Source organism: Erythrolamprus reginae, chromosome 1, assembly GCF_031021105.1.
Source record: "Erythrolamprus reginae isolate rEryReg1 chromosome 1, rEryReg1.hap1, whole genome shotgun sequence".
In the NCBI taxonomy this organism is placed as follows: Eukaryota; Metazoa; Chordata; class Lepidosauria; order Squamata; family Dipsadidae; genus Erythrolamprus; species Erythrolamprus reginae.
Window position 1 is genome coordinate 264,838,325 of NC_091950.1, and position 27,718 is coordinate 264,866,042.

General features: G+C 40.1%; 1 protein-coding gene and 1 long non-coding RNA gene across 5 annotated transcripts in view; both read left to right on the forward strand.

Moving 5' to 3' along the window:
- The window catches only part of TRAPPC12 (trafficking protein particle complex subunit 12), an 89,252-nt gene extending 68,780 nt beyond the window's left edge, over positions 1 to 20,472 (forward strand). For both annotated transcript variants that reach the window (XM_070732935.1, XM_070732936.1), the window contains exons 9-13: positions 959 to 1,032; positions 12,416 to 12,514; positions 17,463 to 17,563; positions 18,503 to 18,590; positions 19,819 to 20,472. In XM_070732935.1, the coding sequence (XP_070589036.1) occupies positions 959 to 1,032; positions 12,416 to 12,514; positions 17,463 to 17,563; positions 18,503 to 18,590; positions 19,819 to 20,061 (605 nt within the window). In that variant the 3' untranslated portion in view covers positions 20,062 to 20,472. The remainder of the gene's footprint in view (positions 1 to 958; positions 1,033 to 12,415; positions 12,515 to 17,462; positions 17,564 to 18,502; positions 18,591 to 19,818) is intronic.
- Positions 20,473 to 21,783: 1,311 nt separating this feature from the next.
- On the forward strand, positions 21,784 to 27,597 carry LOC139160632 (uncharacterized). Of its 3 annotated transcripts, none has more exons than XR_011557982.1 (3): positions 21,784 to 21,873; positions 26,286 to 26,398; positions 26,579 to 27,597. It is a non-coding gene; the product is annotated as an uncharacterized lncRNA (long non-coding RNA). The 3 variants fall into 3 exon arrangements; XR_011557984.1 differs by lacking the exon at positions 21,784 to 21,873 and adding an exon at positions 22,142 to 22,231; XR_011557983.1 differs by lacking the exon at positions 21,784 to 21,873 and adding an exon at positions 25,506 to 25,750.
- The last annotated feature ends 121 nt before the right edge of the window (positions 27,598 to 27,718 follow it).

Here is a 27,718-nt window from a genome sequence, read left to right on the forward strand (position 1 = left end):
CAGTCTTATCCCATGATAACAGATCAGACCAAGTTTAGAGATGTCATTACCAACTCTGAAAGCAGTCAGATTCGTGACCTGATTCTATATATTAATTTTAAAAAGCAAATTTCACTGAAATTAGTGGAATTTCCTAAGCGCACATAAGAATTGGAGCCCTAGACATGTTAAAAATCCCTTTTATCGTAGTGTTCATTTTGCAACATAATAAACACCTTTTCCTGGCAGTGGAACCTCTGATCCCTTTAAGCTGTGCAAGATCTTCATTGAGCCATGTGCTCTCTCACATGAAGAGCCAGACTCTAAACTAAGGGAGTGAGAAATTGGCTGGTGCTATAGGCAGCAGCCTTTAAACCCCTGGGAGCTTCAGTAGCGTAGGAGTGGCAGAGAGGCTTGGCAGATTTTTCCAGGCTTCTAAGCCCGACACATAAGTGCAAGACCCCAGACCACGATAGTCCTGAAACCCTCGTGCTCCTTACTAAAATGTAGTAGTGTGGTTTTTTTCTTTTGGTTTTGGTTTTTTCAGCATCGGTCAGTTATACATTTCATGGCTTAAATCAGATGATGGCTCATCAGTAGTCCTAATTAATGACTTGGTATATGCATTCTCTCTCTCTCTCTCTCTCTCTGCCTTCCTCCCTGCCTTTTGTTCTCTTAAATGATTGCTTCCTTGCAGAATTGCCAGAGCTCAAAGCGGAGAGGTTGTTTCCCAGCTTTGTATTATGCTTCATTTATTCAGACAGTCTGTTCCTTTCCCCAATCAAACCTCTCTCTCCACTGAGTGGGTGCAGGTTTTTCAGAGCAACATGGCAGAATGTTAGAAACACTGTGCTCAAAATGTGGTGATGTTAACGAGGGGAAATTGTTTCAGTTGGAATACATATGACCGATAATTGATGGCTAGGGAAAGAGCTTCTAATTTATTTGTGCACATTCACAAGCTGCTCTCATTTTACAGCCTCTGTTCAGCTATGGAGGTCACGTCTGGGCCGGGTGATGTACTCCACGGCAAACTGCCTGCTAATGATGAAGGTAGGTGGGTGCTCTTGCTGCAGATTTACCATATATACTCGAGTAGAATGTCAAGAGAGGCTGAAGAGAAGGTAGATTTCCTTTTGCGGTCATGTAGAGGCATAGCTGGTGGTTCCTGACGAAATCACTTTGAAGCTGAGAGAACCGGCAACACAAAAGACTGGATTTCCAGGCTGCCACGGCTTTGTTTGGCTTTTGTTTATTTGTTGGCAAGAGGTAGAAGCCGACTCGTAAGAGAAGGTTTCGAATCAGGAACACATCGATTCAAACTGTAGAAGGGTCATCACATCCCTTGTGTCCCACATAACATCCTAAAACTAGTGGCACCCATTATTCAAATTGTGTTCTATTATCGTTTGTGCTGAACACATTCACGCTGTCATTGATTTCAGGTTCAGACCTGGTGGAGCCTAATATGTACATATCATGCAGCATCTCCCTTTCTTTTTACTGCCGTTGGAAAAGAAAGTGCAACAATAGTAGTAGTAGATCCTTGGAACAAACTTCCAGCAGACGTGGTTGGTAAATCCACAGTAACTGAATTTAAACATGCCTGGGATAAACATATAGCCATTGTAAGATAAAATACAGGAAATAGTATAAGGGCAGACTAGATGGACCATGAGGTCTTTTTCTGCCGTCAGTCTTCTATGTTTCTATGTAACAATATCTTTCCTGTTTTATAAACGCTTCAAAGCACAGAAATGTTTGGCAGCTAATAATACAAAAAGGCAACAGATAATATCCATGAAGACTGTTTCACAAATCAGAGAAATCTCCAGAGACGTTTTCTTTTTACTTTACTTTTCTTTTTACTTCTCTCTATAGTAATAGCACTGGTCTCCATTGTCAAGTCCCAAGCTAAAGTGGGTCATTGTGCAATCTATAGGGTCTCGACGAGGTTGAGTAAATTTCAGCTGAAATCTCTGTGAATGTTTGTAGTTTCTCTTGCAAGACTAAAAATTAGTCTCCAGGTAAATTAATATCCCCTCATTTAATTTGTTCAGATGCCCTACTAAGGTCAGTGTCTTGATTTAATAAAGGGCTATGGACAAGTTCAAAAATTCATAAAGAGATTTTTCTCGGGGGGAGAAGTTGAAGAAAGAAAAGCTGCGTTTGACCAGTGCTACCATTCAGAATCTCCCTAGTTCAGTTCCCCTTTGCGTGGCTGGTGTCACTTTGGAAGAATAAACGTGATTTGTTGTGAATTTCCTCCAAGATATAGATGAATGAGCATGCTGTCAGCCTTTACATCCTTGTCTCAGCTGCATTTCTGATTCTTGCCTGGAGGGACTTGAGACTTTCAAATCAGTCCAGAGAAGCATTTTTCTTACCATCTGTCAATTTATGCAGATTTCCTTCAAAAAACAGTGGGAAGATGAAATTCTAGGACCGTTCAGCACTTCAGATTTGAGTCCAAAGCACAGACATTGTCCCTTTCTACATCTCTTTCAAGCATCTGGATTTTTATCTGGCTCACAATCTTGGGGAAAGATGCAGCTACTTTAAAAAAATGCAGAGGGGATTACATGCACATTCAGAAGATCTTTGGGGAGCTGAATCTAAAACACCATACAGCCCTACTTCTTTATCACCGGTTTTTGCTGTCAGTAGACTCCAAGATTAGTAGCAATCACAAGAAGTATAAAAAATATTGTATTTAGCTAATATAATTTTGCAAATCGTATTGTTTGGGTTACTTCTTTCACATGTTAATTGGCAATTGTTCATGTATACAAACAGTAATATGATTACCGGATGACATACCATCAGTTAGAAAGAGCACTATGCAATAGGCCTTTGTGATCTTTGAGCTTAGCTGCAAGCTATTTTATATGTGGAGAAACAGTATAACACAAGTGATTGTGACCCTAATATGGAGCTTACACAGAGTAACAAATTATTTGTAAAGAGGAATTCTGTATATATTTCTATTGTATTCATGCATACCACTGCAAAATCCAAAAAAAAAAATTGCATCTTTGAGAAATGCATTCACAGCCAATTCCCAAATCTAGGACAACTCACTTCGGTCCACTTGCAGCCAACTTGCCATGGCCAACTCATCATGAGATGACTCACTATGAGTCAAGAGTTACGCTAATATTGAAGAAATGGTGGAACAGAATCGCCAAAGGAGGGACAAAATGAAATGGGACTGGCAAAAAATAAAATATATTTTAAAATTATTTTAAAGAATTGAATTTTTGAATTGTCCCATGGCAAGTTGTCCCGCAGCGACTTGGCCATGGTGAATTGGCCACAACAAGTTTGCCATGGTGAGTTGTCCCATTCCACAAACAGTTTGCTGCGTGGAATTGTTTCCTTAAGCTGCATTTCAAACCAACAAATGATAGGTCAAAAACTATTTTTCAGTTGCCATTTATATGGCTACTAGCCTTGTGTTTCCATTTTAATGCAAATATTGGAGCATTTTTCTTGGAATACACTACTATTTCTAACAACCCTCAATAAACTATGAGAAGCAATATTTATACACTGGTAACCACAAAATAGACTTTGCTCTCTTCAGCAAGTTATCTAAACCTGTCCATAGTCTTCAGATCTACAGTATCCACCACAAAGGAGTAATTACTGTATATATCTTTCTATAAAAATTCTATGATATTTGATAAACATAGCTTATGTACTGCTTCACGGTGCTTTACAACCCTCTTTAAGTGTTTCAAAGAGCCAGCATATTGCCCTGAGCAATGATATTTTATAGGCCACCCCCTCCCCCTCAAAATATAGGTTGAATTCTAGCCCATGGAATTTTCAGCTGGAAGGTATCATCCCAACTAATTTGAGGAATAGATAGTTGGAGAGATTAGATAATATATATTGATAAAAGATGCTTTAGCAAAATAAGTCAAAAATGGACAATAATTTTAAACAAAAACTTTTCCTTGAATAGTTGAAAATAGGAATTTTAAGGTGTGAAAAAAGTGACTTGAAATGCACAAATTTCAGAATTGTTTTTTTTTCTTAGTATTTAATTTTCTTATAACATCTCTCCTTAGTAGCAGCTGGACATCTGTTTTTCCCCTGTGTATAGTTTGCTTGTTCCATCACAACTCAATCCAAATGCAATCTTGACTTTAATAAAAAAAACATGTCTGAACGCAGATTTCCAAAACCATTTTATGAATCTAGATTTCTGCTTTGTTTGCATAATGTTCAAGTGCTTAAGCTTTTTTTGTGTGTGTTTCCCTACAATATTTTTTAGATATCACTGATTGCATTTCACAACTTGAAGTTACTTTCCATGCAGTCATTCCACCAAGAGCAAAGTTCACATGATACATTCAAAAGGGTAGTATAAATTGAAATTTGAGGCATCGACAGAGTTCAGGCAACTGTACCCTTGTTGTTGTTGTTGTATTTAGGTCCTTCACACTCCTTTTTACAGCTCACAAAACATTTCTTTCACTTCAGAATAGTAAATGTGAGGGACTGAGAGGGATGGGCAGGCAAATATTCCAACATAATCTGTAATTGCAGTAAAGATACTTCCAGTATTGTAGTTCTCTGCAGATGTATCTTCATCATGGTAGGAAACATAAGCCCAGTGGAAAAATGATTTGTAGCTGTTGCCCAAGTATCCTGTGAAATGGGACCTATCACTGTTAGTATTACTGATGCTGACCACCTACTGGAATATATTATCCTTTGAAGTGATGGGTTCTCAATCCCATTGCTACCATTTTGTGCACACACATGCAACACTTCTGAACATGCACAGAAGTGTCCAGGGCGTATAAGAGAATCCTCCCGCCACTACCGTTACCATTTGTGGTACCGTACCGTACCAGTAGCAACTCAACGTTGATCCTTTGCCTGAATCAAGTATCTAATGAGTAGACTTCTCCCTGCTGACTTCCCATCAGTTCTACTGCAACTGCCACTTTCTAGATCAAATTCAGATCATATCTGAAGGGTGTGGAGGATGGGAGAAGGAAGGAGTCTCCATTCCTTATTCTTAAGGAACCCATTCAGTTGGTCAAAAAAATTTTGTAATTTATAAATAATAATGTGATGTATTTTGCAAAGTTACTTACAATAATACAAGATGAACTTCTATACAAATTAACATTTTATGCATAAATCGCCTTATATAATGGTGGAAAATATCTTCTCGCATTTTTTTTACGTTTAAAAAATAGCGTGATAATAAAGTTAATTAACATTAACAATGTCTAGATTTCTTATAAAACAGTATTTTCATGCCAATAAGACTTGAAATCAGACAAATAATTAGGAGTGTATATTTACAAGAATTTGGTGCAGCTTTTATATTCCATATTTCTTCCAAAGAAGTCAATTAGTTGTCAGCTGTAATTTAACGTGTCATGAATAAATTAGATTTCTTCTGGAATTGCTGTAAAATGCAGTGTGCTGCCATCTAGCAACAGCCCTCCCCTCCCCTTAGCATACACTGCATTCTTATGAATTGGGAAATCAATTTCTTTCTAACAAAAAGCACAAGTAGATTACTAAGAATAAGGAATAAGATGAGTGAAAGGTACATTTCTTATTAATTGGGCACTGATCTCCATTGGCAGGAGTCATTTAGGCCATTGAGTCCCTGAACTTTTATGGGTTGAGTCCCTGAACTCAACCCTATTGCTCTCCTATATCTCCTATACCTTTCTTCTATTCCTATATCTCTTCTTCTGTTCTTTCATCGATATGTTCTATTACTATATCTTCTTTTCTATTATTTCTTAGATATATTTTACTATGAGTATCTCCTCTATAACCTTCATCATGTATTTTACTATGTGTATATAGATATATACCCACTAAAACTCTATTGTGTAATGGACTAAATAAATAAATAAATAAAAATAAAACTTTTATGGATTGTCAAATTGCTCTTACTGATAGGGCACCTTCCCCCCACCCCCGCCCCCCACAATAGTTGGTTAGAATCTGCCTTACAGGAATGCAAATGCAAATTACTCTGTGTCTTAAACTCTAGAAGAAAATAAAACAGGAGTTGGTCTTTTGCATGACATCCTTTTTCATATTTGAAGGGGATACCATCATATCCCTCCTCGGATGTCTTTCCTCAAAGCAAAGACTATCCAGCTGCTTCCACCTCTCTCATCTTTCATCTCTTATCATCTTCGTTAGCCCTGCTCAAGACATGTTGCTTTTTGTTTGATTCCTTCATCAGACGTGGTGGCCAAAACTGGACACGGTATTTGAAGTAGAGTCTGATCAAGGAAGAAGAAAGTTGTGCGATTCCCCACCACAATTTGAAAGTTATATTTTAGTTGATACCAGCTACAATTGGGTCTGTTTTGAAAGCTCGTTTTGATTCATCCCCTGCAGTCAATCCAAGGTGTAGACTCCGATTTATTTCTTGGATGTTTATTGGGACGCTGAGAAATATTTTTTTATATGCAATATTATCAAACCAAGTATTGTCCCATTCCATGCCCATAAGTTTGATTCTGCTTTCTTAAACAAAGAACTACAGATTTGTCTGCTAGACTTCATTGGGTTTCTTTCAGCCCATTCCTCAAACCTACCAAGATTATTTTGAGTTTTCTCTCCTCTAGTGTTTAGCTATCCAACTCAATTTTGTGGCATCTGAAATCTAATAGTAATTTCTTAGCACTAAGAGGACTTAAGATTTGTGCCACCCCGTTCAATATTTCTAGCCAATCTCTGGTGATAAATGCCATTGACAGAGACACCAGGAGTATGGTTTTCAAGCTAGGTATGTGTTCAATTAATTGACAAGCTATGACCAGCCTTTAACTAGTTGCTCAACATTTGGTGCTTGACCAGATATTTTGCTTGAATCAAAATAGGTATATTACATTCCACATTCTGTTAAAGAGATTCCTGATAAACTGATTAGTTATGAACTCTAATACACGTAGTCCTCATTTAGCAACTGCCTGAGATAGTGTCCATTTACAAATGCAGTAGAAATAAATGGCAATAAAAATTAATTTTATGATTAAGGCACACATTTATGACAACAAAAACCTTCAGTGTGAAATTGATTAAGATCCCGTCAGTTTCAGTATGAACTGACTGGCAGGTTCTAATTTAAGGCTAACTTGAAGTTAGCGCTGTCCTGAGTGTTCTGGTTTCTGGTAGAAGTTTAGTAATTACAAATAACTCTCATTAAATGCATCATTTCATGAATAAAGCAACTCCATTTATTTCTCTGCTCTCCTGTACCTCAACACATTCCAGACATCATTCGGTCCATTATCTCTCTCTTAGCCGCATTTCTCACATTCCTTTTCCTGCTTCACTTAGACAAGATTTATTTTCCTAACTACATAGCTTTAAAAAACAGCAGCACTGACTAAATACAATACAAAATACTTTGGCTTACTTTACTGTGGTGAAAACACATCCATATTTCTTTTCAGCAACGTTGAAACACCTCCCTTCTTCTACACTAGCCCCCTGACGTGCCAAATACCACACTACAATATTTAACCCATTCTTCTCCTTAATATCTTCTTCCAGACCTTTGCTCTCTACGTTTCTGAATCCTTCTGAATTTAGGGTTAACCCAGCGAGCATCTGATTCTCCCTCACTAGATCTTGAACTCATAGCCCCATCCTGTGGTTGGCCTCCCACCTGTTCTACTACCTGTAACCCCAGGCCCCCCACTACTTCATAAACACTATCTGAATCCGAATCCTCAATATCTTCATCATCCTCCAACTGATCAGGAGTATGTACAACACCGGGGAGCAAAGCAGCTCAGGAAGAGATAGCTTGTTTAATTTCTTTGTCCTGCAAGGGGACAAAACGGGGGAAATGGGACAGGCAAAGGACACTGCATGAAAGGACATTAACTGAATGAGATGGCAACAATCAGCAATCTTTGAAGCATCTCTCTCACACACACAGGCACATACACAGACACATACAGTTCATTTAGTGACTATTTCCTAGCTGTACATCTCCACCCCATGTCCAGTCAATGAAGCAGTGGAAGTGATGTGCTGGTGCCTGGAGGCTGTTGGGGTCTGGATGGGTGCCAACAGACTCAAACTCAACCCTGATAAGACGGAGTGACTGCGGGTTTTGCCTCCCAGGGACAATTCCATCTGTCCGTCCATCACCCTGGGGGGTGGGGAATTACTGATCCCCCTCAGAGAGGGTCCGCAACTTGGGCGTCCTCCTCGATCCACAGCTCACATTAGAAAACCATCTTTCAGCTGTGACGAGGGGGACGTTTGCCCAGGTTCGCCTGGTGCACCAGTTGCGGCCCTACCTAGATCTGGAGTCACTGCTCACAGTCACTCATGCCCTCATCACCTCTCTACATGGGGCTAGTGTTTGGAAACTTCAGATCGTGCAGAATGCAGCTGCGAGAGCAATCATGGGCTTCCCCAAGTATGCCCATGTCACACCAAAACTCCGCAGTTTGCATTGGTTGCCGATCAGTTTTCGGTCACAATTCAAAGTGTTGGTTATGACCTATAAAACCCTTCATAGCATCGGACCAGAATATCTCCGGGACCCCCTTCTGCCGCACGAATCCTGGTTAAGTCCCACAGACTTGGCCTTCTCCGGGTCCCGTCGACGAAACAATGTTGTCTGGCGGGACCCAGAGGAAGAGCCTTCTCTGCGGTGGCCCTGACCCTCTGGAATCAACTCCCCCCCCCCCCCCGGAGATTAGGATTGCCCCCACCCTCCTTGCCTTTCACAAACTCCTTAAAACCCACCTCTGCCGTCAGGCATGCGGAAATTGATTCCCCAATTATGGGCCATTTCCATTTTATGTATGGTTTGTCTGAGATGTATGACTGTTTTTTATATTAAGGGTTTTAAATTGTCTTTTAATCAATTGATTTGTACCGTTTTGTTGTTGTGAGCCGCTCCGAGTCTTCGGAGAGGGGCGGCATACAAATCTAATTAATAATAATAATAATAATAATAATAATAATAATAATAATAATAATGACTTAAGGAAATGGAGAGATATCCAGAAATTAGATTTCGCTTATTTTATATGAAAGGGCTCATAGCTTAAAGAGAAAAGCTATTAATTGGCTATCATCACATTCATAAATAAAAAATTAGCTCATAACTCCACAAAAATATACTCTATATTAGTCATAATGGTGGAGTAGGGTTGGAAAACAATTGTATAAACTAATTGTATGGATTTAAATACTGAAATATGAGATCTCCAGAGAAAAGATGCATTTTGGTAGTCATCTGTTATGTTTTCCTTCCACCTCTCTCATCTTTGTTATCAACCAATTAAAACAGGAGACTCTGTCTCTTCTAAAACGTAAGGCTAATGCTTAACTAGTTCCTTTTAATTTAGATTCACCTTTCTAATATAGAGGCAACATAGAACATAAATCTGTATACGATTGTGTTACAGCAGAATTGCTTGGCTGCAGAATGGCTCTCGCCACTCTGCACGCTGCAAGGGGGGCAGGGGTGGGCAAATCAAAAATGTTATGACTGCCTTGGCCTTAAGACTGGAAATCAATACTCTAACTAGATTTTAAAGAAAGCTTTGGCGCTGCCTTAATCCTGTTTTTAAAAGACGGACATTATCCTGGGTTTCTTTGCGCCAGGCTGTCAAGCCGGTGCAGATGTTGGTGATAAATTAATGGCTTGCCACACTGTCTATAGAAGGCCTGAGGTTTATGGGAACTTGGGAGGGGTGATTTTCATGAGGGAACAGATGCAGCCACAGAGCCTTTTTTTGAGGGGTTCAAGGCTATCCTATGCCCACCCACCTGGGAGGAAGTGGAGGAAGGATTTGCCACACTGGCACAATCTGAGTGGGCAACGTGACAGGTTTGTGGGTGGGGGACAAGGGATGTGAACTTTCAACTGAGTGGGAAACTCAGAATCCGGTTTCCCAGAATAGGTTCCAGGGTGGCTCCGATAATACACTGGAACTTTGAGGAGCATTTTGACTTGGACTCTGATTTAGTTTGGATGCTGCCTGGAACGTTGACTCTTTCTCTCAGCCCAACCTACCTCACATGATTGTTGTTGTGGAGAAAGTAGGAGGAGGAATGAGTATTATGTATGTTCAATGCCTTGAGTTATTTATATAATAAAGGCAGGGTTAGATAAATAAATAAAACAATTCTGATTGTACTTGTAATTTTCCTTAATTGACTTGTCCAAATACATTTCATACTCCCCCCCTCTCTCCGCCTCCGATTGGAGCATCCCTGTATGCCATGCTTCAGTGGAAAAGCTGGTGAGTCTGCCTGAAAGCAGAATAGGTGTTAGGGCTTTACATCTGGTAGCATCTCTGTTGGAGAAAGGTGGAAAGAAGAACAGATGGCAGGAGGCACCTTACTGCATATGGAGCTTCTGTGCCTGAAGAATGCATCTGAAGCCTCCCTTCCCCTCCCAGGTCTGTTATGACCCCAGCTAGCCAGAAATCCACACCTGAAGATGGACTTTTCAGAGAACTGTGTAATACAATTTTGGGAATAACTGGAGTGTCTGAGGGAGAGGGGAGGGAGGGAGGGAAGGAAGATTAGACTTATTGCATTTATATGCCGCCCCTCTCAGAAAAGGAAGGAAGGGAAGGAAGGAAGGAAGGAAGGAAGGAAGGAAGGAAGGAAGGAAGGAAGGAAGGAGGAGTGGGTTCTAAAACCCATTGCTACCGGTTCGCACATGTGCAATGCTTCTATGCATGCACAGGAGTGTCCCAGATGGGTGGGCGGAGCCTCCTTCTGCTGATGCTACCAGTTCAGCAAACCAGGCAACCCACCACTGGGAGGGAGGGAGGGATTGAGGCACAGAATTGTTACCTCCAGCCTGTGTGCAGAACTATGAAGCTTTGCCTATAATAGAATTCAAAGTGTTGGTTATGACCTATAACGCCCTTCATGGCATCGGACCAGACCGCCTTCTGCTGCACGAATCCCAGCGACCGATTAGGTCCCACAAAGTGGGCCTTCTCCTGGTCCCGTCAACTAAACAATATCGGTTGGCGGGCCCCAGGGGAAGAGCCTTCTCTGTGGCGGCCACGACTCTCTGGAACCAGCTCCCCCCAGAGATTAGAACTGCTCCTACCCTCCTTGCCTTTCGTAAACTCCTCAAAACCCACCTTTGTCGTCAGGCATGGGGGAACTGAGATATCTCCCCCGGGCCTATATAATTTATGTATGGTATGTTTGTATGTATGTCTGCTTAAAAATGGGTTTTTTAAAATATTTTAAATTGTAAATTACTGTATTAATTTGTCATGAACTGTTTTATTGTGTTGTGAGCCGCCCCGAGTCTACGGAGAGGGGCAGCATACAAATCTAATAAATAATAATAATAATAATAATAATAATTATTATTATTATTATTATTATTATTTCTATTTGCTCACATTCAGGGTACTTGTTTTTAATTTGTCATCAGTGCCCATTTTGTCGTGTTTTATTCTGCTTTTTCGGAACGTGTCAAATTAGAAACACTATAAATAAAAATAAAAGAACAAGAGCCCAATCATGCCACTTCATCATTGGTGTTCTTACTATTGAAAATACATTTGGAAAATTAATTTTCCTGCAGTGAACTGATTTCCGTTCTTTTTTTAAAACTGAAATTTTGAAGATGCACATTTAAATGGAGACCAAGGCATCTCCATCAGGAAGCGTATATATGATGAACAAATAAGCATTTCTAATTGCCCCCCTTTTTTAAAAAAAACAAAACCCACCATTCTTCAGAAGCATTGAGCAGTAATCAAAAGAGGATTGGGAGGGGGGTTTCTTTCACTGAACCCCCATCCCCGCTCCTCTGAGCTCATTGAAAATTCCCTTCCTTTAGCTGTAGCAATGGCTCCCTCATGAAGCAACACATAAGCTGTGGCCATTTTCCCAGCATGAATAATTTTCAGAGCATTGGAAATCTGGCCGACAGAGCAGCTGGCACCACAGAAGAGGTTTGCTTCCCATGCAGAACGACAAGGAACAATTTGTGTCTGTGTGCCTGTGTGTACACATATGTGTGTATGTCTTTGGGAGAGAGGGAGAGAGGAAGGAAAGAGCCACATGATGCTTATTCTGATCCTGGCAGATGTAAAACTGTTGCTTGCTGAAGCCTCCCTAAATGTGATTCGACTTTGGGGTTGCTTTGTCCTGTGCGTTGGTGTGCCTGCGATAGAAGCAGTGAAATATCGCTCTCACGTGGGGCTGTCTCTTCTTGTGTGTCCGCTCCCTTTGCTACGTAGGTGCCAAGAAAATAGGAAATCTTGTCATTATATTTTCAGGCACGGTGTCCTTCCCACTTTGAAGATTTCTGCTTCCATCTGTTTTATCATGCATGTCTGCAGCTTCGCTCACTTTAAGGTGTATGGAGCAGAGAATAAATGTTGACTTTGCCTCCCTCCCCCTTTGTGCTTGCTTTGCCCCTTAGGACTATGGGCTTGCTGTGGAGACATATCACACCGTCATGAAATATTACCCAGAGCAAGAGCCTCAGCTGTTGAGCGGAATTGGAAGGATTTTCCTGCAGGTATGTACCTGATTCTGAATAACACCACGTGAAAGCCCTGCTGAGCCCCATTAGTATTAAAATAGGAGAGGTTTTTAAGTACCCTAATTTTAGATAGTAAGGGTGTGTAGATTGTGTCATTCTGTGAAACAAAAATAATGACAAAATATTGCTGAAAGATGGCTGCATCAATTCCAAATAAGTCTAGAAGGAAATAGGAGGTGAAACAGATCACGGTGAAGGTCCTAGGTTTGTCCACCTAACTTCTAGCTATTCCAGAATATCTACAATTTAGATAATTCGTTGAATTATCTGGTGAGCATTGTTTTGTAGACTAGCTGTTCCCTATTCAGTAAGAGATGCTGGGTATTTGACATTTTCCACTCTGTCATAAACACACAGATACTGAAAGATGAATGAGGTGTAATAAATACTCCACATTTTTAATGAGATTCATGAAAGCAACTTTTCATTCCCCAAATTGCAATGCTGAATTCTCTGTAGTAGTCCTCAAGAGAAAGAAAAGGACCCTTCTGCCCTCTTAGCAACATGCAGTCCTAGCCACATCATCTAATCAAGGCAATGTGTGTAGTTCACACAGCCAGCCAAATTATTTTCACATAAAGGAAGAAAACCCTTAACATTTCTCCCATTCCTGGTGTAAAAGTACAGTAACAAGCAAATACTAACAATAAGTTGCCTGAGGTGCTGTCTCACTTTGCCTGCTTCCATTTCTATAACATACGTAGTAAACTTTTTTGATAGGAAAATGTATTTTTTGGTTTCCTGTGGCATTGGTGCTTTTTAAAAAAACAATGCTGCATTTGTCTTCAGCATGAAGTCTGTGCTTCTCGTTTTCTTCCTGTGTGACTTTAATACCAAAAGAAAACATTTGTTTTCAGCATAATAACAAATACAAGAAGGGATATTTAATTGACCCTTACATCAGCCATATTGAGCTTGCTGCTGACAGTTCACTGAATCAGTCAGTTACAGATGGAATAACACCGAGTCAGACCATAGACCTCCAAGAGGTTACTGCTGAAATTTAGTCACTTTGTGAAAGCTGGAATGGGACAACCCATTTTCTGCACAAGTGGAGACTCTCGGGGAGACTCCGTGATATTTTTTATGATTTTACAATATTTCAGTGTTTCCTCTTTTAATAACTAAATTGTTTAGTGTTTCATATCTGATTAAAGAATTTAATATTTGGTTTTGAATAATATGTACCATATTTTTCAGAATATAAGATGCACCAGGGTATAAGATGCGCCTAGATTTTAGAGGAGAACAAGGAAAAAAGTATTTTGAACCAAATGGTGTAGTAATAATATATTATTTAATAAAATACCAGTGTAGCAGAATACTTTTTACAACTATGTATACATTTTACAATTATATACTTTTTACAAACATCAAACTTGACAGTAATGGACTGCAACTCCCAGAATTCCTCCATCAGCCATGCTAGATGGGTTAATGAGAAGGCAAAAACGCTTGTTTTTGCGAAAAACAGGTCTGTAGTATTTGGATCAGGACAATTGCAGGGAGTCAGCTGAAAGAAATGATTCTTTTTAAAGAAGCAATCTAACCCAGTCTTCTTTTGATTAAAAGAATATTATCATTAGGTGATTCACACTGAAAATAGCCTGTCACTGGAAGAATATTAAAACATTTGTCAAATCATTCTTGGAAAAACCGTTTGTGTCCTCTTACATTGCTGAACAGATTTGCAATCCATCTAGTAAAATAGACGAAATTCCCTTTAGGAGACTGTTCTGAAGAAAGGAGCCAGTTTCCCAACTCCACCCTTTTTCTACTAAGAGGCATCAGTGGCTGGTTTGCTGAAAGGCAAAATTCCCAACCTTGGGTACGATGCAAGGAGACTGCCTCATGTCTCAGGGGAACAATCTGTCTGTCCAATTCATAGAACAGTGTTAACAGGCTCTGAAGGGACTCTGGTCTTCCTCAATTCTTGTTCTTATCAGGGGCCTTGGGGGAAGACAGATTATTGGACATTCTTGAATTAGTGGTTTTTACTGTCAGAGCGGGACCTTTTCCTTCCAGTGCAATAGAATAGAAGACAAACCCTAGAAATCCATTGGCTTGCTTACATAACCTTGAACAATAGCACGAGAAGCCTGTCGCTTTACAAAAGGGTCTGGGATCATGGCATCACAGAAGCCGCCTCGCCTTTGCCAAGAGGCCATGTCAGTGTGCAGTCTAGGAAGTTGATAACTACAGACCAATATCACTATGCTGCGTCTCATGTAAAGTCATGAAATCTATTATAAATCAATCAATTACTCTTCACTTAGAATCTAATAACCTACTCTCTAACAAACAATTTGGATTCAGAAGGAAATTATCCTGCAACCTACAACTACTTCACTGCAAAAACATATGGACTACCCACCTAGATCAAGGAAAATCCATTGATGCAATTTATATCGACTTCTGCAAAGCCTTTGATTCAGTGGTCCATGACAAACTACTCCTAAAACTTAAATCCTATGGCATCTCAGGATTCCTCCACAGCTGGATTACAGCATTCTTGTCAAACAGACAAGTTATTAAAATTGGAAGCACCATTTCTACCCCCATCCTTGTTAAAAGTGGTGTTCCCCAAGGCAGCGTACTAGCACCTTCTCTTTTCATTCTCTACATCAACGACCTCTGCGATCATAACATAAGCAACTGTGTTCTTTTCGCCGACGATGTAAAACTTTTCAATACCACAGACAACACAACTATTCTCCAAAAAGACCTTGACTTCATCTCAGATTGGTCTAACACTTGGCAACTTCAAATATCATCTAGCAAATGCTCTGTTCTCCACATCGGCAAAAAGAATCTGAACCTCGTATACAAACTAAATAAACAAAATCTCACAAACAACCCCCACCCAGTAAAAGATCTTGGAATACTAATATCAAATGACCTAAGTGCCAAAGCCCACTGCAACAATATCGCCAAAAAGGCTTCTAAAATTGTCAACCTGATCCTACGTAGATTCTGTTCTGGTAATCTCACACTATTCACCAGAGCTTACAAAACTTTCACCAGACCCATCCTCGAATACAGCTCATCTGTCTGGAACCCACACTGCATTTCGGACATCAATACCCTAAAAAATATCCAACGATGGAGCCCTTCACTCCACCACTCGAAACAGAATACCCTACAAAACTAGACTTACAACCCTGTGTCTAGAAAGCCTTAAACATGATCTAAGTATTGCCCACAAGATCATATGCTGCAACACCCTGCCTGGCAACGACTACTTCAGCTTCAACCACAATAACATAAGAGCACGCAACAGGTTCAAACTTAATATGACTTTAGCAATTGAGTTGTTGAAGTGTGGAACTCATTACCAGACTCCGTGGTGTCAACCCCCAACCCCCAACATTTTTCCCTTAAACTTTCCACGGTTGACCTCTCCAGATTCCTTAGAGGTCAGTAAGGGGCGAGCATAAGTGCACTAGTGTGCCTTCCAATTGTCTCTCCTATATTTAATATATCTTTTCTCCCATTCATATATCCTTTCCTCTACTCTTCATTGATGTATTCTATTCTCATATCTTTTCTTCTATCCTTTCCCTGATATACTACTACATGTTTTTATTCTCTTTAACTTTCAATTTGTATTGGACAAAATAAATAAATAAATTAAATTAATTAATTAAATAAAATTAAATAGATAGATAGATAGATAGATAGATAGATAGATAGATAGATAGATAGATAGATAGATAGATAGATAGGAAGCACAAGCAAAGCTCAAAATTGGGAGAAAGAGGAAATGGTTAGTTGGTTGGCTGGTAAGATTTGTATATTGCCCTTCTGGTCTGGTGTGTACTTTTAGTTTTCTTACAACAAAAGTCAATGCTAAAAGTTAGAAATGTAAATCCAACTACCATGAAATCAAGTAATTGTTAAAAACCTGGTTGAAAAAAACTCTACGAAACTATGTGATCGGGCTTGAGAAATTGACAGTTAAAGCTTGAAAATTTATGAAGAATGTGTAACTCCTTAGCATCAGAGCGTGTTAATATAATGCAATCGGCAGTTGGAACAGAGGGGATCTGCCATAGTGGACTTAATTCTCACTAACAGAGATGAAATTATAGAAGGTGTTACAGGAACCTTGGGGGCAAGTTATCATACAATATTGGAATTCAACATTATGCAAACACAAGCAGTAAAACAAAATCAAACTAGAGTCTTGGACTTTAAGAGAGCTGATTTCAAGAAACTTTGAGAGAGCTTGGGAAAGAGTCCATGAATGAGAATCCTCGAGGGGAAAACAATTCAAGAAGCTTGTGAAATTTTGAAAAGTGAGATTATAAAAGCACAGACTAGCACCACTGTTCCCTGCAAGCCTCCTCTGTGTGTGTGTGTGTGTGTGTGTGTGTGTGTGTGTGTGTGTGTGTGTGTGAACTCTTGAACCATTTCCAATAGCCCTCACCTGTTATTGGAAATGGTTCAAGAGTTCACATACACACACACACACAAGGGGGGAGAAGACAGGGATGGAAAAAGAGGAGAGGATAGTAATAATAGTAATAGATTTTGGCTTTGCTTTATTATTAATTTCTTTTAATAAAAAAGAAGGAAATTTTTTTCTTGTTTGTTTGTTTGTTTCAGATTTGATATAATTGGATTGAGCCAAGAGCTAGGTAGCTCTAAATCAGTATATTCCATTTCTGCTATCTGCACATTGTCACACTTTGAGAGCTTGTGTGTGTGAATAATTACTAAAATCAGTGTTGACCCAAACCACTAATTTACCTATGTATTGATAGGTTAGGATTGGTATTTATATTTGCTGTATATTACATTTTTTTCTTCTTTTGCTCCTAATGTTGAAAGTAACTTATTTATGAAGATCTACCTATTGATGAGCCTCTCTTGTCCTTTGTTAATTAAAGTAACTGTTACTTACCATTTATGTGCTATCCAGATTGGAGACATTAAAATGGCCGAAAAGTATTTTCAAGACATTGAAAAAGTGGCACAGAAATTGGATGGACTGAAGAACCAAATTATGGTTTTAATGAACAGGTGGGAGACATAAATGCCAAATTAATCTTAGACATGATTTTGCAAAGAATGCACTGTGAACATTAAGAGGCCCTAGAGAATATCCCTTTCTCTTCATTTATCTTTTATGTAACCTCACCTGCCAGAAGAAAAGCTGATTGGCACCTACCAGTCTCTGAGATTTGCATGACATAGTGTAACCCTGAAAAAAAAAACCTTATTACAAGTTTTCTACCTTGACCATAGCCACTTTCACATGCAAATTTATTCCTATATCAGCTTTACAGATTAATACTGCAGTGCAGACTTACCCATAAGCACTAAGAGGAACCATTTAACTCAGTGAAACATTGGATGTATTGGATCTAGAATTGTGCTCAGCAAAATGTCATACATACTAGAGGAAGAGGCCTTCCTCACCCTGAATCCTCTCTCCCTCTGATCCTAGTTTCTCAAAAGTTGTGTAGCATTATTGGGAGCACTTCCAAAAAGTATGCATGATTGCACTTGGAATACAACTTCAAAGAAACTAGCTGAAATAACTAACCATTGGAAGCTTCCATGGATCCCCTTTTTGTCTGTGAACAAAAGAAATAGTTATTGAAGGGTACTCATTTAATATGTTTTAAGTGCTTATCTAAAATTGTGAAAACCACATACATATTGGCAAAAAATATATAGGAAACAGAATCTGCTGAAAAATTACAGTAAGTTGAAACTCAATGTTATACTTCTGTTCACTTCTTCATAATGTATGAATTAGCTACTCTATCAAGTCATTGCTTCATGTTGCATTGTTTTAATCTAACATCTAAGTTATAATTTAGATCCAAGATTAATTTTTGAAGATCAACTGAGAGAATATCCATATCTATGAAAAGAATTGTTTCCTTTTATAATAGAGCCATTTTCTAAAAGAGTATATACATTCTCTCTTTTCTTACTCTTACTATGTTTTAGGGCATTTCTCCATCTTGGTCAGAATAACTTTGCAGACGCTCACAAATATTTCACAGAAATTTTGAAGATTGATCCATCAAATTCTGTGGTAAGAAATCTTAATGTTAAATAAATAGCCATGGCTCGTAAGCTTTAAAAATAAATTATTTGGTGTCTGACTTATAATACTGTAGGTTTTGACCAACAACCATAATGGAGGCTGCCATGAGTCATAATAACCATTAAGTGAAACACCCATGTGGATCGCCTTTCTTACAAATGCTCCATCCCTATTCTTCCTGATGTGGTTGTTAAGTGAAGTATGGGGTGACTCAGAGGCAGGCCTTGGGAGACCTAGCATAGGTTCTGTCCTAGGTCTACTAAGGCCTCCCCCCATCCCTTGAGGTATGCCATGGTCAGTTCCCACTCCTCTGGCCTCATTGAATTATAGTTTCTGAAAAAATGGTCACTTCCAGAATTGCGCCATGCGACCCAGCAATAGAACTGCTTGCCATGCTCTAGAACACTGCAGAATGCTGCAAAACTTGTGTTAGGAAGGAAAGTGAGAGTCCCTGTTGCTGGGCAGTGTGATATGGTCCTGAAAGTAGCTGCAATTTTCAGGGCAGTCACTTTGGATTGTGTGGCTGCTCAGAAAATGGCAACACTTTTAGAATCATGCCACCCAGTCTAGCAATGGAGCAGCTTCATCTTCTTCCCTAACCCAAGCTTCTGAGATCTTCCAGAGATGTCTGATGGATGATGTGGGGTGAGGAGGAGGGTATGGAGTGGAGTGTGGACCACACTGAAGGTCTGCAGGGTCTCTGTGGGAGATGACAAGATAAGTAGACGGATGCTGCAGCATCCTTGCAGTTGGTTATAAGGGCACACAATTGCAAAGGCACTACAGCTGCCATAACTTTGGGGCCACATCACAAGTAGCATTTAGGGGGTCTACCTTAACTTTGAAGAGTCACTAAGCAGCTGGTCATAAGTTGAGAATTAATTGTATATATTTAGGTAATAAGTATTAGTACACAGCACAGTCAGAATTGATGCAAAGTAATATAATATAAATTCCCAGAATTCTCAGGTAGTCAATGGAGGGCATCCAGTTGGTGAACCAGTTTAAATTGAGATGTTCCTCATATCCATCTTGAGCCCTGAAAACAAGCCCTTTTGTAATGGTTGGAACTCTAGCAACAAAGAAAGCATCCAAGTCCCTTCTAAAAATCAAGGCTTGGATTTTTCTTTTAAAAAGTATTTAAAGTGTGCTTTATTTTCCCTAGAGTGTTTCCTTTGGATTTCATAAAGAAATCTAATATATCTATTTTCCCCAGGCTAACAACAACGCTGCTGTTTGTCTTCTTTATCTGGGAAAACTGAAGGATTCCCTCCGTCAGCTGGAAGGGATGGTTCTGCAGGATCCTAAACACTACCTCCATGAGAGTGTTCTCTTCAATTTGACAACCATGTACGAACTTGAGTCTTCTCGCAGCATGCAAAAGAAACAGGCTCTACTTGAAGCTGTAGCTGTCAAAGAGGGTGACAGCTTCAACACGCAATGCCTCAAGTTAGGATAAGCCCATCCGTTTCTTTTTTGCAAAAACTCTTTTAAGAAGCTGTATATACCTCAGCTAATCTGTAAATGTTCCTCCAGTAAGTGCAATAAAAAAGCTCTTTAATTATGAATATGTGGTAAAATTATGAATACATGGTAAAATTGTTGTAATATAGGAATTTATACACTGGTCTATATATAAATCCACAGGATTTTCTGTTAATCTACCATCAAATTCATTCCTGAAGTTACTGCCAGTTTACAGTACGTATATACCATCAAAATTATTCAGATGGGCTTTTTTCCTGTGACCTATATAAGCTAATTTGTCCCAATGCCTTTTGTTCTATTCAGGATATAGTGATTGTGGGTATAGAATTGGAGGACAGTGGGGTAGATGGAAAAGTTTGTAATAAAATAAGAAATTATAAAAGCAGGCTCCAGTCTAGTTTTTTTCTGAGGTGGGGGGGAGGGGGGGTTGTCTCTCTAAAACAGTGCACTCATTTGATCCCCACAAACTGTCCCAAATTGTTTTGAGAATTATGGGACATATCCTCCTTCACCTGTTTCAACCAGGCCTGCTCAGTATGGAAAACTGCCATTTTGCCCTGTAACTTTACACAATTAAGCAAGGAAGTACTGTATACCTAATTATTAATACTAGTTTTCCTTTGCATTTATGACCAAAATGCATCAGGATTTACCCAAGCATATCAGAATCAAGGGCCAGATTGTATTCATGGCAGAACAGACTCATCTAAAGAAATAATCTCTTCATAATTCACTCATTAATCTTCTCTCCAAATTCTTCCTTTAAAGATAAGGAATTTTGTCCGTCAAATGAATAAACAGCATTTGCAAGTAAAAATAATTTTATCTCTGAATATGCCCTCCTGGGCCCCCACTTGCCCCTGAAAGCAGCATTGAAGATTGCTCCAGGACAAGAGTAGGCAAAGTTGGCTCTTCTATGACTTGTAGACTTCAACTCCCAGAATTCTTGAGCCAATCATGCTAGCTCAGGAATTCTGGGAGTTGAAGTCCACATGTCATAGAAGAGCCAACTTTGCCTACCCCTGTTCCAGGACAAATTAAGAAACATACAGAGGGAGAGAACAATGCATTCTGTTGGGTGAGCAAAAACTATTCATTTCAACAGAGATGTGGTCCATTGATTTATTACCAAATAAGCTCAAGAAGCTAATTACAGTATTTGAAGGCAAGGGTAGCTTGTTCAGATGTAATAGGTAGCTAAAAACTGGATTCACATATCACATCCAATCATAGCTTTCCCGATTGTGATTTGTTGAATATTGGGGCCCACATCACTCTGGCTTTACAATCAAGAGTCTGCGGAGAGAGGCGGCATACAAATCTAATAAATAATGATGATAATAATAATAATAATAATAATAATAATAATAATATCATAAGCATCTGTTTTGATGTTTGTTACACCAACAGGGATTATTTTATGTAATACAAATGGCTGCATACACTTTTCAAATATATAAATACAATTAGAACACCCTAAAGCAGGGGTGGGCAAAGTTGGCTGTTCTATGACTTGTGGACTTCAACTCCCAGAATTCCTGAGCCAATCATGCTAGCTCAGGAATTCTGGGAGTTGAAGTCCACAAGTCATAGAACAGCCAACTTCGCCTACCTTTGTCCTAAAGAAAAAACAACAACAAACCAATCACATTTAGGCCAAAGGCCATGTGATTCATGTAGAACTTCAGGAAAATAAAGGTACGCACACTTTCACTTGAAAAGAATGGACCAGACCCAAATGGCTTTCAAACACAGAAATTCTCTTCTGCACACCTGAAAAGAGGTAAGGGCATAAGGGGTTTATTATCATTACCATCATGGACTGAGCCAGTTTGTCTTCAAGACCTTACAGGTTGCTTTATTTCCCCACTTCTGCCCATCGTTTCTGGCCCATCATGGGGAGCATTCCCACGTGCATCCACAGAAAAAGACGCCCGCAATGCTGCAGCGAGTATATTCTCCAGATTTGCCTGCCTGGATGTATCTATAATGCATTAAGCGCTGGCAGAGCCATGTCAGCAGGTGCGCGCTGCTCTTATTGCTATGCTCCTCACACGCTGCGCGCCAAGAGAGCCCTGGATAATTCCAAAGGTTACTGTGACCGGTGACTTGAATAGGCGACGAATTGACCTGCTTTAGAGGTGAAAATGAGGAAGCCGCCTCTCCGCCAGCATTAAAAGCCTGCTGCTGGTGCCGCTTGAAAAAAAGCCAAATTAAAATAAGGGCTCTATTAAAACAACGAGAGCTGCCATTCAAACCAGACGGCGGGGGAGGAGGAAAGGGTTGCCAGCCAGCCAGGCGAGCCGCAAATTGGTTCCCGGCCCAGCTGACGTTCGGCTCCTGTGGAGTAGAGGCGGCCGGGCGGGGAATAACGAGCTCTCGAGAGAATCCCCGGTACAAAAAAGGGGAGAGGGCGACGCGGCCCGGCCCCCGTTGAAGGATTAGCTTTTCATCGGGCCGAGCTGTGGAGCCGTTGGTTGCCGAGCCTGTGAGGGAGGGGCGGGGAGAAGAGGACACACGAGCCATCTTCACGCTGGGAGGGAAGGGGGGGAGTGATTTCAGGTGTGATTGTACAAGCAGACCAAAAAAAAGGTGAATAATCGCTTGTCAGGAATACTGCGATGGGGTGGGGGGGATTAATTCCTCCGTCAGTTTGCCGCCAATTCGCCCAGGCAGCCATTTGCACAGGCCTCCTTCCTCAGCTCAGGCTTTCCTCAGGCCGCCCCCGCGAAGCCGGTCCGCCTCAGGGAAGGCGCGTGAACCCGCCTCGCCTTCTGCCTGCCTTTCGCGGCTTCGGTCACCGTGTGCGGTTCATAAGGCCAGGCGAATCTGGTCGTCTTGCCACTTGGACAGCGGTATTTTTAAGCAGGGAGGGCCTTTGAGAAGTAACTTTCCCGTGTGATTTCCACACACACCCCTAAAGGCAAGCGGGGCTACGATGCGCCCTTGCAACTTTGGCCCGAGAAAGTAGGAGGGAAGCTGCTGCTGGTTAATTTTAGCTCCGTGGCTGATCCCGAAAAACTAAACAGGATTGGAGCTTCCCTTGGACTGGATTTTGGTGGCCACAATCCAAAGAAGATATTGAGACTCTAGAAAAAGTGCAGAGAAGAGTGACAAAGATGATTAGGAGACTGGAGGCTCAAACATATGAAGAACTCTTACAGGAGCTGGACATGGCTAGTTTAATGAAAAGAAGGACCAGGGGAGATGTGATAGCACTGTTTCAATATCTCAAGGGTTCAAAGAAGGAGTCAACCTATTCTCCAAAGCACCTGAGAGGTAGAACAAGAAAGAATGGGTGGAAACTAAACAAGGAGATATGTAATTTAAAACTAAAGAGAAATTTCCTGACAGAACAATTAATCAGTGGAACAGCTTGCCTTCAGAAGTTGTGAATGCTCCAACACTGGAAGTTTTTAAGAAGATGTTGGATAACCATCTGTCTGAAGTAGTGTAGGGTTTCCTGCCTAAGCAGGGGGTTGGACTAGAACAGTGTTTCCCAATCTTGGCAACTTGAAGATATCTGGACTTCAACTCCCAGAATTCCCCAGCCAGCATTCGGTGGCTGGGAAATTCTGGGAGCTGAAGTCCAGATATCTTCAAGTTGCCAAGGTTGGGAAACACTTGACTAGAAGACCTCCAAGGTCCCTTCCAACTATGTTGTTATTGTTTGGACTGCTCAGCCTGTCAATAGGATGTACCAGCTTTGTACGTTAGAAAACAAAAAAGAACAAAATTTCTGAGAGAAATGGGGTTGTAAATAACCCATGTTTGTTGTATGTCTGTTAATGTGTGTATACTAAATTAAAAAATAACAAAAAAAACCAAAGTTTTTAAAAATATCCCTGGAGAAAATGATGTAAAATTGTAATTTTGTTACCCAGAAAACCATAAAGCTTACCTTAAGAGACTTCAAAGAGAAGCTATAGCTTATTTATTCATTGTCGCTGATTGAATATACAGTGCCCCATTTACCTGGGTTCATCAATCCTACACACAGGAATCGTGACATTATGTAATATGCTGAATGATAAATAAGCACAAGCTAAGCCAGACATGGCTGAATGTAAAGTGCGAACCTAGCCACATTTTTGCTGGCTTCACACACAGTGTAAAGCCGTGATTTCATACGCCTTTCTACTGCAGTAAGACCACAATGGTTAAGATCAGATCGCTACAATCCATAAACTATATCCTGGGTCACACAAGATGCTAAAGCATGGATGGGCTTTTCACCCAAGCTTTATGCTGTACTTCATATATCCTTCAGTGGTCACCCAAGTTTACATTATTGAAATTTAGCAGCAAAATTATAGTCTTTTGGCAGCATAATTTACCTTTTGGTAAAATTAAATCTTTGTCAGGCTTAACCTGATAGGCTTGAATAGAAAGACAAATTATTTTCTCTGCCATACACAACAGAAAGGGACTAAAAATCTGGCTGTTCTATGCTCTTTCTCCATCTGCATGAAGTCTTCACAAGTCTTTTAGCAATAAGAAAAAAGATGCACAATCACAAATTAGTGATTTATCCAATAAACCACAATTAAGCAAACCATTAATGTAATGTACAAACCCAGATAATTAAGTGTGTGTGTGTGTGTGTGTGTGTGTGTGTGTGTGTGTAAGAGAGAATGGTCCAGTGGTTCTCCACCTTTCTAATGGTGTGATCCCTTAACAAAGTTCCTTATGTTATGGTGACCTCCCAACCATGCATCAAGCACCAATTCTCCCAACAGAGCTTTAAGCTGATTGACAGGAATGTCAGAGGAACACCCCCTCTGTAAACGCCTGATTGGTCGGACTGTAAAATATGTTCCAAGGCGCCAAACCAGAAACTTTAGTTCCTAATACCATGGGACCCTGTGAAACAGTCATTCGACCCCCAAAGGGGTCCTGACCATAGTTCCCTCTAAGCTGAGCAGTGAGCAATCGCTCACTTAAAAATCATCATCAACTCAGAGTTTTTCAAACCTGCCCAGAAGCCGAGAGGGAAAGAGTGAGAGGGAGAGAGGAAGAGAGAGAAACAGATAGAAAAAAGAGAGGAAGGAAAAGAGAAAGAAAAAGAATGGGAGTAAGGAAGAGAGAAAGAAAATCAAAATCTAGTTTGAAACTAGCTCAACTATTTAAGTGGCATTTTGATATTGATAGAGTTGCCCTATTATGAGCTCACTGTTATAGACACACAGTACAGTATTTTATTTTGAAATTCTCTGAGGCAAAACAGGGTGGGTTTTTTATTTGTTTATTTATTTGTTTGTTTGTTTGTTTATTTATTCATTTATTTATTTAATATTTCTGTGCCGTCCAGTCCCAAAGGGTCTGCCGCTCAGACACTATGCTTTTCCACCCACCCCCAAAAAAAATTAGAGGGAACACTGGTCCTGACCCCCAGGTTGAGAACCACTGATGTAGACAGATGGAAAGAAAAAGAAGATGGGTGGGTGGATGGATACTGGTATTTCAAAGCATGTGAACCTGGCTCTTCACTCAGCTTTTGGACAGAATGGTTGATTCTTTCTGTTTCCCTCTAGGTTTATTCTCTTTGCCATCATTATTTTTTTGTGCCGTTTTTGTGGGTTTGGAATTATTTCTTTTTTGTTTTAAATGTTTTAATTGTAAATTGCTGAAACTTGCTGGAAGTCGGGTGGCATATACAGGTATATTTAATTATTATTATTATTAATTGGATATCATCCAAGATTTCTGCTTTAGTTCATGCTATACTAAACTTCAATTTGTATGACCATGGCTTATTGCAGTAAATTAGATAGTTAATCCTTTTATTTGCAACCATAGATTTTAGTAAAAACCCCTATAAAAACAACAATACTTACTGGCTCAATTCATCCCCCCTACAATTAATAGAAGTTATCTGTCAACATCTTCCTTGCAGTCACTGCAAGCAAAGCAACTTGCTTTATTACATGTTGCTCTATACTAGTCAGCAGGAAATGGATTGCAATAAACTATGGTTAGCTGGGTTCACTTAATATGCTGTGCTGTAAACCATGATTTGAAGAACTTAATGGCTAGAATCACACTGCACTCTAAATCCAAGCAACATAAATCACTTTATAGCTTAACGTGATGTACAAACTGAGTTCCTGGTTCTTATGTAAGTCTCTTCAAGATTTTATAGAATTTTGTGATTCCTAAGCCAATGGTTTCTGTTTAATTTCTCCCTTTTTCAAGTTGAAGCATTCAGTGTTGCTGGGAGATTTGGTAAGGAGACAGAATTGACGAGAGAATTTGGACTCCCAAGTTCCATCAGACTCAGCTAATCCAGTGACGGGTGGCAAGAAATGGTGGGTGACATACAGATAGTCAAAAGTATTAAATACTGTATATTATCTTGTCTATTCCTCGTTTTTTTTTAAATCCTCTAAAGACAGAGTCATAATTTGCCCAGTATATAGGAATGTCAAGGGAAGCACGCCACTCCCAAATACTCTCCTTGACTCATCATTTCAATTTCAATCCATCAGGCAACTGTTCCTGTACAACCCCAAGAGAGGATCAGCAGAAGAGGGCAATAGTGGCAACTGTCCATGAAAGAGTGGCTGATTTCCATTCAGAGCACAAGGGTCTGATGCTGTGTTTTGCTCTCAGGAAAAAAAAAAGAGAGGTTTCTGCACTGAAATCTCTGCCTGACAGCCAAGAGAGGATTTCTGTCGGACCAGACAGCGTGTGCCAAGGGCTGGAACAGCAGGAACCTAGCAGATGGGCTTCACAGACAACTGGCACCACACCACCGCTCCATGCCCTAGTAGGCACCAGCCCTTTCGTGGATGCTAAATTTTTAATTCTGAAATTTAAAAGAACAAGCAAATGTCCTGGGGGTTTCAAGCTGCTTCTTGATTGAGAGCGGGCAGACACAGCGGCTGTCAAACCAAAGTAAACAGCGCCTCTTTGCTTGCCTAATTAAGAGCACCAATCTTTACCTCTTCAAACCAGTCAGCGGTCTCAATTTCCCAAGGTCTTCAAGTGCTCTTCTGGTTTTTAAAGGGCTATTCATCATGGCCAGCTTCCTCCTAAGCAGCAAGCAAAATGGGAAAATAGCAAAAACATGGATGGAGGCTCAGGCACAATGAAACAGCCCAGACTCTGGATGTGCCAGTATGACTGCAGAAGGACAGGATTTGAGAGCAGTCTTGTCATCTGGATTTTTCCCATCAGTCAGCTGGGTTTCATTTTTGAAAAGCCTGCTATCCACGATCTTGCATCTTTCGCACGGTTGTGTGAGTAATAAAAATTCACTAAATAAAACATTCCCCGGCATATATTCTGCTGTTTTTAGCCTTTTGGTTCCGTTGTAATCTCCATGGAGAACTATGGTTCAATTAAGAGCATAACATATAACAGTATATAAAATCTGAAATAATTTTATTTTAAAATTATTTACTGGATGTTTGTTTAGATTCATACACTGTATTTTAAGGTGCATCATAACCCACAAAGGCCACAGTTAAGTTTACAGTTCAGGAATAGAGGTGCTGCAAATCCAATAAAACATTTTTCAAGAGGAAACAAGTTCCTTCTCTGATTGCCATGGAAATCAAGTTGAAGGCAAGCTGGGTTCATTCCAGGGAAGAGGACACCATCATTTTTAACATTTAAAAAAGGCC